The 16877-nt window shown below is 36.6% G+C and overlaps 1 protein-coding gene across 1 annotated transcript in view; it reads left to right on the top strand.

Moving 5' to 3' along the window:
* Nucleotides 1-16877, top strand: part of pdia5 (protein disulfide isomerase family A member 5) — a 64453-nt gene that overhangs the window by 20862 nt on the left and 26714 nt on the right. Inside the window, exons 4-10 of the mRNA XM_004081428.3 lie at nucleotides 9853-9936; nucleotides 10057-10102; nucleotides 10915-11007; nucleotides 11684-11744; nucleotides 12041-12108; nucleotides 12846-12937; nucleotides 16377-16448. Of these exons, the coding sequence (XP_004081476.1) occupies nucleotides 9853-9936; nucleotides 10057-10102; nucleotides 10915-11007; nucleotides 11684-11744; nucleotides 12041-12108; nucleotides 12846-12937; nucleotides 16377-16448 (516 nt within the window). The remainder of the gene's footprint in view (nucleotides 1-9852; nucleotides 9937-10056; nucleotides 10103-10914; nucleotides 11008-11683; nucleotides 11745-12040; nucleotides 12109-12845; nucleotides 12938-16376; nucleotides 16449-16877) is intronic.

The raw sequence follows: 16877 nt of genomic DNA, 5'->3' as shown, positions 1-16877 counted from the left end.
GTTTTGGGCTTTATGTTATCTCCATTAACTAAATGTGAACCCTGAAAAACTGAAGCTCAGACTTGCATAGACGTTTATTGGCCTGTTCTAAAATGCAGTATGAATGTACAAGCGATTGGTGTTTATAGGTTTCCACACATGCTTTAAAAAAATCAACAACTTTTTAAAACTAGAAGGAGTTGCATTTCCAGAAGAAAATGCTGGGTTGAATGCTATGTTGCTGAATGAAAATGAAACTAAAAGGGAAATAATTGGCTAAAATAAAATAGATAAAAAATAAAGAAATTATCAAAGTTGACCATAAATAAAGTGAACACAACACAACAACAAAAACGATATTTTTGTGAAAAATGAGACTGCTGGTGGGTATCGAACCAGCGAGCTTCTGCACCACAAAAGAAGCAAAGGTTTTTAAGGATTCCCCATGGATTTCAATGGAGGCAAAAATCCTGGAATATCTTGAAAAGTTCAAAGCTTTAAAGGACCAAAAGTTATAGCTGGAAAAAGCTGAAAGAGCTGAACATTTTATTAGTTGAATTGTTAAAATAGCTGAAAAATTGTAGGAGTTAAGCGCCAAAAAATGGTGGAAAATACTATAAAAAAGAAAGAGAAACAGGAAAACAGTGGTTTGAATACTTTATAGCATTCAGCCACATAACCCATTATATTGATTTGTGTGCAGATTACGACGTTGAATGATTCATAACCAGTCATAAATTTAAAAAGTCTTGCAACTGCTGCCTTCATTTGAAATAAGGGAACAGAGGTGTTAGATGTCCTGCCTTTGTCTTGGCTTCACATTCTTCTCTGGAACAATGAGGCGTCCTGTTGTCCCTGAGTCTAACCCTGCAAGCACGTTCTCTGCAAAGAGGCCCTGCATTATGCTGCAGTAGCCTTTTAGGTAGGAACAATAGGCTAAACTCCAAACTTAGAGTGCCATTAGTGGAAAACTGTTCTCCACATTTGACCTTGGCGGTGTGCTTCAGTCAAACCAATCTCCTGTTGTGGTCGTGGAAATTCTAATAGATAGAGAATTTAAAAAAATATATATTTTGAAGGAAATAATGAATACAGATGCTCTTGAGACCCGAGGAAGAATAGTTTTCTTGATGGGCTGTATTCCCATTTGTTCTGACTTTGGTTGTTCATTTCACACACCATTATTTTTTGTTTTCAACATACCAGTGTACCCACCAACAATGTGAACCGTCTTCTTCTTTTCCTGTCATACAACAGGAAACCAACAGCGAGGACAAGTATTGTATTTTTGTCACCCGATGCTCATTCCAGAGTGCAGAAAGTGTCTCAAGCTTCAAAACCAAACAGACAGTTGGTTCAAAGTATTCCACTAAAGCGATCAGATGTTTACCTGTCTGTTACAGCCAAAGGCCTTTCATGCTGCTCGTCTTTTGTCAGTGTTTTCTGCCATGCTATCATACTCCTTTTTGTCCAACAGGTGTTTTTAAACACATCTTTTAAAATACATGTATAGTTGGCCAGATTTCTACTAGGTTTATCACTAAAGGACGCAGATCTAGTTCCAGGATCTGCTGGAAGGTATTGTGCTTTTTGGCATATATTTCTACCGTCCCAAATGGACAGGATCCAAACCAAAATTCCAGCTGAGACCTCATGGTGAACAGAGGGAGAAGGAAACCAAAGTGCATAGCACAGCGTGAGAACTGTCAGCTCTGCCAAAGAAGAGCCTCACCAGGGCCAGAATGGCACACTTTGAACAGATGAGAGCAATCTGAGTGTTGGCCAACTGGGTTCCACCAGTGGGATGCATGATGATGTCATACAGGAAAGGAAAACAGAGCAGAGCTGCTTTTCCCCCCACCAATCCTCTAGAAAGGGGACAGGAGATTATTGTGTTAGCAGTCTTGTCAAAAGGAATTGAAATAGCCTTTTTTTCTCCTCTGTAGTCATACTTCAGAAATGCATAAATCTCTCCCTGCTCCCTCAAAGATGTTGCTCACAGATTACACATCATTAAAATAAGGGAAAATTGCTTTTTCAAAATATTTTCAATTCAATTTAAAAGCTTGGTTAAAATATTGACCCTAGTCTCTGTTGGCATATTAAGTCATCAGTTCAAAAACACAAAGGTTTAATGTCTATTGTCGATTTTACTCACATGAAAGAGTAAAAAGATGAAAGCACTGTCTAAATCTAGAACGTGTGCTCCTGGTGTGGGGGTTGCTCTAATTATTTGAGAAAGGAAATGAATTATCGGTAGTTTTGATCTAATATTATGTCCCTTATTTTGCTTAATTCGGGCAGCTGTTGTGCAGAGGTAGAGCGGTTGACCTTTAATCGAAGAATCACAGGTCGGCTTTCCGCCTTGCCAGCCCATGGGTTGAAATGCCAAGACAACGAATCCCACTTTGCTCCTGGTGGCGGAGGTTGGCGCCAGTGTAAAGCAGCAGAGCTGCCGTCAGAGGGTGAATGGGGCTGTGACTGTAAAGCCCGGGGGGCTTTAAATCAAGGTTCAAAACCACTTTATAAATATAGGGCGTTTATTTTACCACTCATTTCAAATCCGGTTCTCTGAGTAAAATATATACAATATTTAGATTATTATATTTACAATTTTATTTATAAATAAAATTAAATCAAATCAAACTAGATTTTTATCTGTTTTTGTGGGGGCCTAGCCAAAAAATAAATGCCTATTTGGTTGAAGCAGCACAATTTTTCACATTTCTTTTTTTCATATCTAGTTAGAAGGAAAGTAAATGAATGATTTACCTAAAGAAGACATTTGGGAACCCAATAGTCAGATGGGTTTAATCAATAACTCTTGTCGTTCACATTTTGTTCTTTTTAATATCTTAAAGTATTTTTGAGCCAACACTGTTATTGAACCATCTGAAATGCTCTCATTTGTTTCACAGGTTGTCTAACCAGGTTATTTTTCTTCTCTCGACATTTAAAGAAAATTCAGTTATATATGCTTTGATATGAATTATTCATGTTGACAAATGTTTATGGTTGTAAATTTTTTACTTACTACAGTTTAAGCCGCATGTAAAAATATATGATTGCATAATAGAATTTCTTAAAGTACCTTCTTTAAATAAGTGGTGTCTTTTATAAAAGTCACTTCTGTTTAGTTATTGGCATTTTTTATTTTATTGTTTCATTTTGTGGCAGCCATTGGAACAGCTAGAAGCAGCAAATCTATCTTAAATCAGGTTACTGCGTGTCATCTCCAAGTGTATGTAGAGGTTGCTCCTGTTGTGTCCTGTTGCTGCCATCTGTAATTCGGCTTAAAATAACTCAGTTATGGACAAAACACTTTTTGACAACATGTGTACAAACATAAACATATTTTAGATTACCGTATTTTCCGGACTATAAGTCGCTCTTTTTTTCATAGTTTGGCAAGGGGTGCGACTTATACTCCGCAGCGACTTATATGAGAAATAGATTGAAATAAATACATTGTTAACCCTCCTGTTATGTTCATTTGTGAGGAACAGAGATGATGTTCCCGGGTCAATTTGATGTATGAGGTACATTAAGTGACTCAGAGAATCAGCAAACTTTTTTTTACAGTAAGATCTTGAAGGCTAACAACATAATATTCAATTTTCCAATGATTTTATAGATTCAGAAATGCGATAAAATGACAACTGTTTCTACAAATACAGGATGAAAACAGAGAATTAGTTGGCCAATGATGCTTCATGAAAAGAATAAATAAATAATTATGAGAAACAATTACTGTGAAATTATGAGATAAACAGTCTGCTATGATTGTGTCATATGAAGTTGTGAAAGTTATTAGTTCTTGGTCACAGATTTTGTCAAATAAGTTTCCTGTCAAAATGCGACTTATAGTCCAGTGCGACTTATCTGTGTTTTTTTCTACTTTAAAATGCATTTTTGGGCTTGTGCGACTTATACTCCGGTGCGACTTATAGTCCGGAAAATACGGTATTCTCAATGAAGACATAACAGTTTTTCTTCTGTTAAAAAAATGTAAAAGAAATCAAGTGGATAAAATTAATGAAACCTCAGATTAACTGCAGATGAAACTTGTAATTGATCCATAATCGGCCATTATTAAAAACATATGTAGATAGATAATGTGGTTCAAAATAGGCTGAAAGGAACAAAACTTACATACAAAACAAGTTTTTTTTCCACTTTTATAAAAAACAAGCAGCATAATGTATCATAACAAATATCAAAAACAGCTGCTAATTTGGTCCTGTCTTGCAATCACAGGACCAAGGCACTTATCAGTAATGTATACCATAAACTCCTCTGCACACCATAATAAATATGAGGCCATATATCCATCTATAAAACTAAAAATGTTTGTCGAAAATCAAAACAATGATCTCAAACTCGCTGATAAAGGTACTGACGGAAACAGGAAGACTAACTGTGGATTAGCAGACCAAGGCCTGATTTCAACTGAAATGTTTTTATTGGGAGCATTTCAATAGTTAATGCAACGCTCTATGATCAAAGCTCCATGTTCTTTCAATAAAAACTGACAAAATATTACAAGAAATATTATTCTAGCAAACTTTAATGAAGCCTTGGTTAAAAGTACTCCAATGTACTGTATTTTAAAAATCCTTACTGATGAACACAACAGGAACATGGCAATGGATGACAGCTGAACCAATTTTCTTTTCCACTATAGCCGAGTCTTTTAGATATGTTTTCATTTGTTTAAGGAACAATTAAAAAACAGACCCCTCCTCCATCTATATTGTACAAACCAACCCAAGAACCATTTGATTGTTAACATCGTGGCAAGTAAAAGTATGAGAGCATTTAAATGTCATTTATTTAAAAAAGGTAATCATTTTATAGCAACATTTCCTCATAGATCAGAATATCTGAAACCTTTATATCTTGTGTAACGTTAACTGCAATACAAAGGCTGTCGGATGTAAAGCAAACGAGTGAATAGTCAATTCACATTGAACAACAAAAATGACATCATAAAATGCAACAACCAGTCTTGAACCCAGTCCTCTGTCACATCAACAGGTGCCTCGATATATTGATTTCTAAATGAAATGAAAACTTTTCTTTCATCTGAGAAGAGGACTTTGTACCACTGATAAACAGTCCAAGTCTGTTTCTTCTTAGCCAAAGTAAGGAGCTTATAACGTTGTCTCTGGTTCAGTAGTTGCCTGACACGAGGATTGCAATTTTTAGCCCATGTCTAGTGACTCTTGATTCACTAACTCCAGTTCTATTCCACTCCTTGTGATGCCCCAACAAAATCTTGAATGGATTTTGCTTGACAATCCTCTCGGGGCCGGGTTACGTGTTGGACCTGTTCCTGCCACACTTTTTCCTTCCTTTCAAATTTCTTTCAAGCCAGCAGTCTGCCCTATGATTATGTAGTCCACTGACCCAGATTGAGAGTCCATTTAAAGGCTCAGTAAACCTTTGCAGGTTTTTTTTAAGTTAATTACTTGATCAGACACTATGATCTTCCAACTTGGAATATTTTCACAATATCTTGTTCTTGTAAGACTCTAAATTTAAGGGTTTTATCATCTATAATTATCAAAATGTTATTTAAAAAGAAGAGGCTCAGCAAATTTCAATTTATTTGTAAATATTCTATATACAATTCTATACAAATTTCAGAATACACACAGTTCTATAATTTCTGAGAGGTACCTGTATTTACTGCCTTTCTAGTTACAAACAGTTTTCACTAACCACACTAAAAAAGCTTAATTTAAAGAAACTTGTTTCTTGCATTGTGTAAGATGCAAATTATAGCATTTAGCAAATAATTCACTAAATGTCATTTAGTGTCTCCACTGATAGATGAACTGGGTTTGTAGCACATGAAGACTGCCATGGAGTTTTAATACCCAAATGTGCTCGGTCTATATTTTGAAAAAGTTCAAACAAGTTTATTTTTTTTAATAATTTAAAAGAAATATGCTCTAAAACATGCCAGTCAATCCTATGGTATCAAAAATACAAAGAAACATGATTCAATTTTAAATCAAAGAATGACACACACTTATTTTAAGTTTTACATAACAATCTTCTAAAGTTGTGTTTAATGGAGTATCATAACCTTTAAAAAAAAAAGGGGTTCATTGTTGTCAGGGCATCAAGCTTATTGCTTTCTGGAGTTTTGATTGTGAAATAAGATCCAATTATCCTACAGGACAGTTGTTGTATTTCATCAATTTTGTCAAACACATTTAAGATTAAGTCAACTTTTCTGTATTTTTATTTAATGATGCAGAAGTCATTCTCTATGTCAGTGTTTCACAAGCCTACTACTTAGGGCACACTCTCCTGCATGTTTCCTATCCAAATGTTTGACTGTCGCTGTAAAGTCTCTACAAGGGTTGATGATGATTGAACCAGGAGGACTTAAGCAGAGTAGCATTGAAAACCTGCAGGACAGAGTTCCTCCAGAAATTGGTTTGGGAAACACTGCTCTATACGAACTGCTGACAGGTCAATATGGCATCCAGACACTTCAGTGTCAAGGGTCAAGTCCCTCTGGTGTTTGGACTTCTGGGTGTATGACATTTATTTTCCACACTTGGCTATCCTCTGGGGGAGCGGTGAGCTGCAGCCAAAGTCTTGCTTAAGAAACATTTTGTGGTTAAACCGTTTAAAGACCCAATCTGATAAAAGAATGTGTTTTTACACATGTTCTTGTGAAATTCAGCTCAAAATTGCATTTCTGAGTATTTCCCTATTCAAATCTTTGTGAATCAGGAGCAGATGAAAAAAAAATACATTTGGAAAGGGCATATCTGTTATGTAGAAAATATAATGGGTGGGCCACAAGCTCCCTGATTCATTCCATTCTGATGCATCCACTTGTAGACGACTATATCGTCTAGATCCCTGCACGTCTTTCTCGATCTTAACTACATCCGTGCACGATTTTCCCTATCTCGACTACATCCGTGCATGTCTTTCTCTGTCTCGACTAGATCCGTGTACGTCTTTCTGTATCTCTACTAGATCCGTGCTCTTCTTTCTCTATCTCGACGAGATCCGTGCACGTATTTCTGTATCTCTACTAGATCCGTGCTCTTCTTTCTCTACAGGGCTCGACATAGCCATTTGTCCGCTGGCCCGGTCCTGTTTTTCGAGCAGTGCGGACCACAAGACTTTACTTTTCACTTGTCCGCTCGGGCCACTAAAATATTTAACGGTTTATATATTCTTCACCTTTTTCAATAAAGTAAATTTTGCGAAAACGTGTAGATTTACCTTGTCTTCATAATTTAGTTTTTCTGCTAGTCCTGTGTTCAGACTTCAAGGGTTTCTATGGGAAACCTTTGATCACTTCTCCTCCTCTCCCGCCTGCGCACGCTCGGCTTTCACTGCCGAGCACCACGCGGCACGCGGTCACTACTTTTTTTTTTCAAACTTTATTGAATGTAACAATTCAATACAAAACAATGTTAAACAGCAACAACGAAGGCACAAGCCAGTGGGTTATTATTACATTTGATTATAAATCCGACACCGTCACTGAAGAGAGACTGAAGCATGTCAGAGATGTGGAAGACATGGCAGGAATAGATAGGAATATGTTGGATGGAGTAGTGGGTATAATTAGTAGTATGGACAGCAAGATATTTAATGAATGCATTGAAGATGAAACTGTATCCACTAAGCTTTAAGCTGAATGTCAAAGAATCAAAGGCAACTCCAAATACCTGAATCTCAGACTCAAATGCAGTAGAATGTTAAACTACTTAATTTTGTTTTTCTGTACAACACTGTAAGCAGTAAGTATTTCTAGTTAGCTGAATGATCTCAGTTAGACCTGCACAATATGAGGAAAACTTGCGATATGCGATATCAGAGATTAAAATTGCGATAAGGATATAATTTGCGGTATATAAACAAACAGCAAAATAACCAAATAACCATTCCCAGTTTAAAAATTATACTCCAAATGACCCACGTTGACATAGGTTACAAACATCTAACATAACAGGGCTCCATCTGATTGGTCAACAATGTGAAGGCGTCCATCCGATTGGTCAAATGCATTAAGGGATTTATTTGATTCGTTAAATGGTTCAAGCTGCCATTAGATTGTTTTAACACATTTAAGGTTTATGATTTATTGCGATATTTGCCGTTAGAAGCACCATGAAAACTTCTGAACTAGTGTTACCTACTACACTGCAGTGCTCTCTTCAAAACATCTGAAACAGACTAGAGCAGATTTAAGTTTGATATGGTCTATTTTCAGTCATTGAAAAGTGTAGAAATAAGTGATGTCACCAGAATGCACCAAATTGTACCATATTAAAAGTTTCCGGGGGGGCAGGCCCCCAGACCCCCCTAAAGTTGCAAGCACCTGCGGAGCGGCGGGTCCCGCTATGCGCAGTGTCGGGCCAGTAACTTTCAGGCAGGGCCAGTAAGTTTCAAAAACTACTGGCCCTGTGGGCCAGTGCAAATTTCTGGGCTATGTCAACCCCTGCTCTATCTCGACGAGATCCGTGCACGTCTGTCTCTGTCTCAACTACATCTGCGCACGTGTTTCTGTATCTCTACTAGATCCGTGCTCTTCTTTCTCTATCTCGACTAGATCCGTGCACGTCTGTCTCTGTCTCAACTACATCTGCGCATGGGTTTCTGTATCTCTACTAGATCCGTGCTCTTCTTTCTCTATCTCGAATAGATCCGTGCATGTCTTTCTCTGTCTCGACTAGATCCCTGCACGTCTTTCTCGATCTTAACTACATACGTGCACGATTTTCTCTATCTCGACTAGATCCGTGCTCTTCTTTCTCTATCTTGACTAGATCCGTGCACGTCTGTCTCTGTCTCAACTACATCCTCGCACGTCTTTCTGTATCTCTACTAGATCCGTGCTCTTCTTTCTCGACTAGATCCGTGCATGTCTTTCTCTATCTTGACTAGATCCTTGCACGTCTGTCTCTGTCTCAACTACATCTGCGCACATCTTTCCGTATCTCTACTAGATCCATGCTCTTCTTTCTCTGTCTCGACTAGATCCCTGCACGTCTTTCTCGATCTTAACTACATATGTGCACGATTTTCTCTATCTCGACTAGATCTGTGCTCTTCTTTCTCTATCTTGACTAGATCCGTGCACATCGAAACTGTGTTTTAGAAAACCTGGAGCCCCTGGTTCCTCCTTCATCAGTTAAATGCCAGAAGGGATCTTCTTCAGGAAGAGGCCGGGTTCGTTAGAAATCAACTCCGGGTGATAATTATTCTCCGAGATGATTTTGTTCAGCGTGCTCTTCATCTCCGCTCCCCTCTTCAAAAATTTCGGCAGCTTTTCCTTCAGATGCAAACATCTTGAGTTTTGTCTGAGTTTTTGTGATGAACTGGAGTAGCAGTGTGACTGAAAAAAAATATATAAAGACATTGAAACTGCGAATAAGAGGGTGAACACTGTAATTATATTTAAACGACCACTGGGAGCACTTCTAAAATAGATCAAAAGATGTCTGAGTATGCTGAGTGTATAGCGGTAGAGCAGGTGACTTTTATTTGGAGGTTAGATTCCCGCCTTGCCTGCCCATGTGTTGTTTCATTGGGCAAAACACTGAATCTCACATTGCTCTTGGCGCCATGTATGACTGCGTGTGTGCAGGGGTGAACGGGACTGTGACTGTAAAAAAGCAAAAAAAAAAGCCCAACTTTGAAACAGTTCATTTTCTTTAGAGGAATGTATAAATATTTTTAGTTTTGCATCAATAGATGAAGGTTATTGGCCTTTTTAATGTCAGATTTCATTTAGAAAAATGTCTCACTGAATCCCCTTAAATCTGTGGTCTTCACAAGAAAAAGTTTGTTAAATAAAAGTTATCTGTTTGTTGTTTTTTTTCATTGCAGAGATTCGGAAGGCCGTAAACTCTGCAAGAAAGTAAAAGTGGATCCAAGTTCAAAACAAGGAGGAATAGAGCTGCTGCATTACAAGTGAGTAACGAGGCATCCAGGTGGCGGTCTGACATTTTCTGACACCTCACTGCTTTGTGCAAAGTGGTAGTTTGTTTGAAACTTTACCACTATTTTTTTGGTGCCTTTTGTGTCTTGTAGAGATGGAACTTTTCATACAGAATACAACAGACCTACCACAATAAAGGTGAACCAATCATTTGTCTTGTTCTTAAATGTATTTGCAGAAGAAAATGAATTTGGTAGATTATTTGTGAATTCTTCTCATCAAACAACTAGGATTAGTAACATCATGTTGAACACAACTTCAAATCTCAGCCTCGATATATAATATATATATATATATATATATATATATATATATATATATATATATATATATATATATATATATATATATATATATATATATATATATATATATATATATATATATATATATATATATATATATATATGGCTATAATATTGGAAGCTGATTTAAAATCAAAAGGAAACACTTCTAAATTTCAAATATCAATAATTATTCTATCTGGTCAATGTATGTATTTCTTTTTCTGACAGGTGAGCAGCTCCTGAAAGCAATGAAACACCACAAGTTTCAATTTTAAACCATTGCAGTTCCAATAAATCAGTTTTAGATTTTCAATTTCAGAAAACCTTTTTCTGAAATTGTTAACACAAAAAGTAAAATATTTTTGATTTGGTTTTGATTTCAGAGGCAATTACATTTAACTTCCATGTGGCTCGAACAAGTACATAAACTGTAACTGTTTATAATAGCATTCTATTTTGTTCTGTTTTGTTGTTGAGAATACAAAGTGTTATTTTTGTGTATTTTGGGTTTGTGTATAAATTCCTTGGACAGGTGAAAGAGAGATGAGAAAACATTCAACATTTATAAAACGAATGCAAAAAATGTAAAGAGTTAGCAGCCTGGTTTTGCATCCCTGACAGATTTTTCTCCGTCTCGTTCTGTTTCATGCCTCTCTCCTGCAGTCTATGGTAGCATTCCTGAAAGACCCATCGGGCCCCCCACTTTGGGAGGAAAACCCAGAGGCAAAAGACGTCGTACACATTGAAACAGAAAAAGTAAGGAACAACTGATGTAAACTTTGCAATGACAAAAAAAAAAGAAGCATCAGCTGTTCGTGTGATCGCTTGATGAAGGAGATGATTGTTCATGCAATGCAGACACCGTCCATTCTCTCCTCTTCTACCAGCTTCTGGTCCTGGCAGAGACAATCTTGCGACATCTAGCCAAACACAGAGACGCTGAAGGCTTTATAATCAGAGAGCTGGTTAAGTTTTCATCCCCCACTTGCTCCTTAGAGCCTGAAAACTTCAGACAGCTCAAACCTTTATCAGATTCGCTCTGGTGTCAAAGTCCTCGCAACATCTGCTCTGAACCTGGCAGTTCAGAGCTCTACGTTTAACATCGTTTCCAACTTGTTTTAATTTAATAAACATCAAACCCGGCAGTTGACGCCGACACATTCCTCACTTGTAGCTTGTTGTAGATGTCAATAAAAGATGGTGTTAAATAGCTCCCTTTGGAAGGTAAAGATGAGAAAAACTGCTCTGTGAGCTCTTTAATAAGTTCTCAGAAGACTCTTCAAAGACTTGTGGCTTTTGATTGTTCAGCTGTGATGTAAAGTCCGATACATGTCAAGATTTTAAGTTTGGTGATTTGTCTTCTCCCGTTTTTTTGCATGCACTGTTTGAATAATTGTGAAAGTTTTCTCATCCTCTTGTGCCTTTTCTTAAGGAATTCAGGAAGTTGTTGAAGAAAGAGGAGAAGCCAGTGCTCATGATGTTTTATGCTCCCTGTAAGTCTTCTTTTTATTGTCATTTTTAGTGACTGCAAGAGAGAGCAAACATTTCTCAGGAAGTGTAAGAGAAAAAAAAGTTGTTATAATATAATGATTTTATAACAAAAATTGCAACAAAAACTTTTTTAAATTAAACCAATTGACAAGAAAATTGTCAACAAGCTAAGCAAAAAAGTCAGCGAGGATGTAAAAATGTACATTTGATCCCTTAGTAATATATATTTTAAATATAATTTTCTTTGTTCCAATTTTGTCTTTGACCTCTTTTGTTGTTGTGTTGATGTTTGTTGCAGGGTGTGGAGTTTGTAAAAGAATGCAGCCCATTTTTCAGCAAGCAGCCACTGAGGCAAAAGGACAGTTTGTAAGTTTTTTTTTTCCTTAATAAAGAAAAACATGTAAAGGTATTATGTCCTTCAACATGTCTCAACATATTGATAGAGGTTTGACTTGTAGAATAAATCATTGTGCAAACGAATAATTACCACTAATCTGTTTTTTGTTTTTTTCATGTGTTGTTGTTTTTTAAACCTTTTATTGATTTTGCTCTCCTATCTTTTTTAAAGTAGAGAAAAAGACATCCACTGGAAAAAAATGACTAGAAAATCTATAGGATGGCAGAGAAAATGAACGCTTTGTGATTGACCACTTTTCTCTTCTCTTATGATAAAAGGAAAATCAGGAAATAATGGTGAACTAAAACGCTCGAGTCTTAATGAAGCTTGGTAAATCCCCTCCTGGGAGTAATTGAGTTTTTTTAATTGAAATGGTTTGCAGCAGAATGTTCTATCTGTGAGGTCTGAGTCTGGTGTTGCTAAGAAGATAAAACTACGTTTGATTCCAGAAACATTCAAGACTTTTTATAAGTATTTCTGTAAGTGTTTAGAGTTTGAGTCATACTGACCAAGACAATGATGACAACTTTTTTCTCTACCTTTTGTTATTGTATGTCTTTTAGGAGTCACATCACGTTATTGCTGTCATCTTGTGCGCTGCTTAAACATTTCATTTATTGTAGATTTTTGCATTTTTACCAGGTACCATGTTTCTCTTTTTTTTTGATAATTAATAAATTATTTATTTGTATTTTTCCACTTTAAGGTACTGGCAGGAATGAACGTCCATCCATCTGAGTTCGATGGCCTAAAGCAGGAATACAGTGTCAAAGGCTATCCAACCTTTTGCTACTTTGAGTGAGTTCAATCATTGTGTTAAGATTTTTTTAACTGTACGATATTTTATTGTTTTGAAATAAAAGGGAATACTTTCAAAAATGTGACCTTTTATAAGATCGAGACATGATTATTATTTGGAACTGTGACTTTAATTCTTGGAACAAAACTTTGGAGCCATGATTTAGTCTCTACTTATACATTTAGAGAGAAATCAGCCCTCTTACTCTGTGTTACCTGTTATCTTTCATTGAAGCTTTTCAAACTACAAGAAAAAAATCTGACCAAAGAGGTTTGCGGTTTAAAAACTCAATCGAATATGGACTGAAGCTTGTGATGGAATATTTCCTGTCTGAGAACAGAGGAAATGTAAGAAAGACGTCACAAATAGTTCTGGCTTTCATTGGCGAAATGCTGAATTTTACCGTTAGATTTACAATTAAATGTAATTCGCTTAAATATCATTTCTATTTTTTCTATCAATTTTCTATTAAAACTGATTTTATTTTTTTTTAGTAAAAAAAAAAAATGATTTAAACTAAACAAAGGGGAAAATTAAAATCATCTTATTATAAGTTTTCATGATAAAATATAATAATCTTTTCATTTTTTGCCCAAAAAATTATGAATGCGATTGAAAGAATCTGACCAGAAAATACATTTTCCTAATGAAATTAGATTTGATTTTAGTAAATTTTTAAAACACCTTTAATACCCTTGCAGATATAAGGTATACAATGCTAAAAATAACACCTTAAGTAAAAGTTGTAACTCTCCCTGAGGTTCCCAGTTCAACATATTTCTTTTGGTAGAAGTCTCAAATTTGACAATGTTATTTTAATTTTTTTATTTTTAGATTTATGTGTGCAAAGTGCATCTCTATTCAATTCAACTGTTACGTTTTATATTTTCCAAGTAATACCCTCGTCCAAAAGCAGCAGAACAAGCCCAAACTATTACCTTTCCACTACAGTGCTTGACAATGACAAAACAGAAGTCAAATCAAAAAGTTTGTCTGCGATGCTGTACAGAGCGATGTTGCATTTTTATAACACCTAATCGCAGTATATTTGGTTGTTTTAAATAGCATCCTCTTAGTGCTCCTCTGGAACAAAGCCTAAAAATGCAGATAGAGACACACATGCAAGATCAAGTCATGGTGACCCATTTGATGGATGGTGTTTGCAGAATCACCACACCGCCTCAGTATCAATTTGCTTTGTTTTTCATTATATACTTCATACTTTTGCAGTTAGATCAAGCCTTTTTGCTGTTTAGTTTTTCTGATTGATAGGGGGAAAAAAAGGATGACATGAGGGTCACACCTCGCGACATTGCAGCCATGTTTGCGGCTCCGCTAATGCTTTGTGACGCAGATTCCAGTGATGTTGACTTGCTGAGCTTATATAAATTTGCACTAACTTTCTCGTCCTCCGTTTCCACATTAATTGCTCTTTTGTCCAGTCTGGCCTTTTGATTAAGTCAAGACTGATTAAGTGCTTTTGTGGTCAGCAATTGTGTTTGCTCTTGCCTTCTTCTAGCTCATTTTTTCCTCCCTCCAGTGCACGTGCGTGCACCGTGCAGCAGAGCCAGAGACATTCTGTTAGCTGGGAGAGCATTAGTGTCAATGCAAGGCTAGCTAATGACCATCCATGTCCACTGACTTCAGCAATAAGCCACTCTGTGATAAACAGCAGCTAATCACTGCTGGGTAAATCGCTATCAACACTGTTGCTGTTATCGCACTGTTGCACCTGCTATAGGAGAGAGTTTTCAAGGTCTTTTTAGGTTTTCTGTCCTTGATATTAAGAAAGCAAGCGACCTAAAAGCTGAATAAAATTCAAAATACATTATGAAAGACTTCCTGCCTCATTATCCTATTCATTCTTTCAAGTAAAAATAAAAAAAAAGGCAGTCATCATTTCAAATTTGAAATGTGGGAAGTTTCACTGTGTTTAGGAACAGTGGAGATAAAACTGAAGAAACAGAGTTGATCATAAATCTCTGATTAAATTCCAAGCTCTCATGCTTTGTTGCTGAAATCAGTTAGCCTAATAATCCATGTTCTTGAAAAACTCCATTAAAGTCAATCCTTTATCTGTATCATGTTTACCGAAACATTCTTCTGTTAATGGCATTAAAATGTCACCATTATGTTCAGATGTGTCTTATTCTTTGATTAATCCCAGATTAATTTTTGAGCAAAGGAGATGCTCCTTTTCTTTGTACGACAGCTATGCTGACTTTTACTTGAAAAGTGCAGCTTCTCTTGGTTTCTCTGACAAATAGTTTGACTTACAGTTCTTAAACACCCACTCCTATGATATTTTAATGAAACCTAAAAGTGCTCTTGTAATTCTTATAATGCTACTTTTAGCCTATTTTTTTTCAAACTGTCATTTTTTAGGACATAGTTTCTTCAGAACGGCAGGAGTTCATCAAAAAATCCCTTCTGAGTTGTAGGCAGGACCGTCGGCACGTAGTAAGCCTCCTCCACTTCCCGGCATCCGTCTGGTTACACTCTCCCGCTAGGTTACAGCCCCTCACACCCCCCAACCTAACTTTACTGGTGCAACAAAAATGCTGAGCAATATTGGAGCCATCCAGCTGTGCAGTTTTGAGCCAGATGCCAGCTCAGACGAAGATCCAGAGATCTGAATGAATAAAGACTCAGAAACGCAATTTTAAGCTTTATTTTCTTTACATCCGTCCTCCATCATGAGGAAATGAAAGAACATGTTAGAAACACCATTTTCATCGGAGTGGCTCTTTAAAGATCCCTTCTTTGCACCGCAGTGTTAATGATATTTTAACCATCTGAAACAATTTTCCACAAATCCCCAAATGTTTGAAGGGTTGGCAGAATTGTTTTATTGTGAAACTATGGGTCGCCCCAACACCCATTACAAACAAATTGGTCACGATACTGGATGCTAAACAAACCTCTAAACAGATGCTGAAAACATACAGTTCCTTTAGAAAGGCTTTGACTTGTTTAATCATTCAGGAAATTTTTAGAGTTGCAAGTCTTCTATATGCAAGCAAAGCACTCAAGGTTGTTTGATCACATGAATGAAGTGAAGTTCTCTTATGTCAATTGTTTAAACCACGCCTGACTGAAGGAAATTCAAGGCAATAACCCTTTAGAGAATTCACATATGGCATCTCAGCTGAGACCACAAGAGCTGGAGTGATTGCTGTGTGCAGAGAGGACTGTAAATCAATTCCTAAACTACTGACCTTGTGATCTGTCACCAGATGAGTGTTAGAAATCTCTTTCTCTGTACAGATGGATGGATAGAAGTGCTTTATGACAGAGATGGCTCGAGGTCAAATTCTAACACTTCTTTCCATGTGTGTCTCTATACTTCCTTCTTAAATGATTGTATTTTCAAGTTTTACCAGACCCACTTCCTAATTCTTGCTAAATGACTGATGATCTTGTTCTCTTGTCTTTTAGGAAGGGAAAATTCCTGTATCACTACGAAAACTATGGTGCTACTGCCAAGGATATTACAGACTGGCTGAAGAAGTAAGTGTGACCTTTATCTGCGACCAGATTTGCTTCGTGTGTTGAGTCTTATGTGACAAAGAAAGCGCTGTAGGGAATACATAAAAACCAAACCCTGTCCCCTCTATCAAGTAGCTATATTTTCTTTGCTGGATTTCTACACTCTAGGGCCGAATCCGAATTCTTCCCCTACCCCTATAGCTTCTCCCTACCCCTAAATTTAGCCCTCCATACGGAGAGCAATGGAAAAATAGACTCTGTCCGAATTCCCACCCTAACCTCTAACTACTAAAAAACTATACAGTCTGGTACTATGTAGTGCCCTGAATTTTAAAAGCAATTCGGACACCATCCTCAGTACTTTTTATTTTTTTAAAGGTGGATATGACGTCATCGATTTCACAAAATTAAAATCTAATTAAAATGCGACGATTATTTATGAGTTCATTG

This window comes from Oryzias latipes, chromosome 21 (genome assembly GCF_002234675.1).
Source record: "Oryzias latipes chromosome 21, ASM223467v1".
Lineage (NCBI taxonomy): Eukaryota > Metazoa > Chordata > Actinopteri > Beloniformes > Adrianichthyidae > Oryzias > Oryzias latipes.
This window is presented reverse-complemented; position numbering and strand designations above follow the sequence as displayed.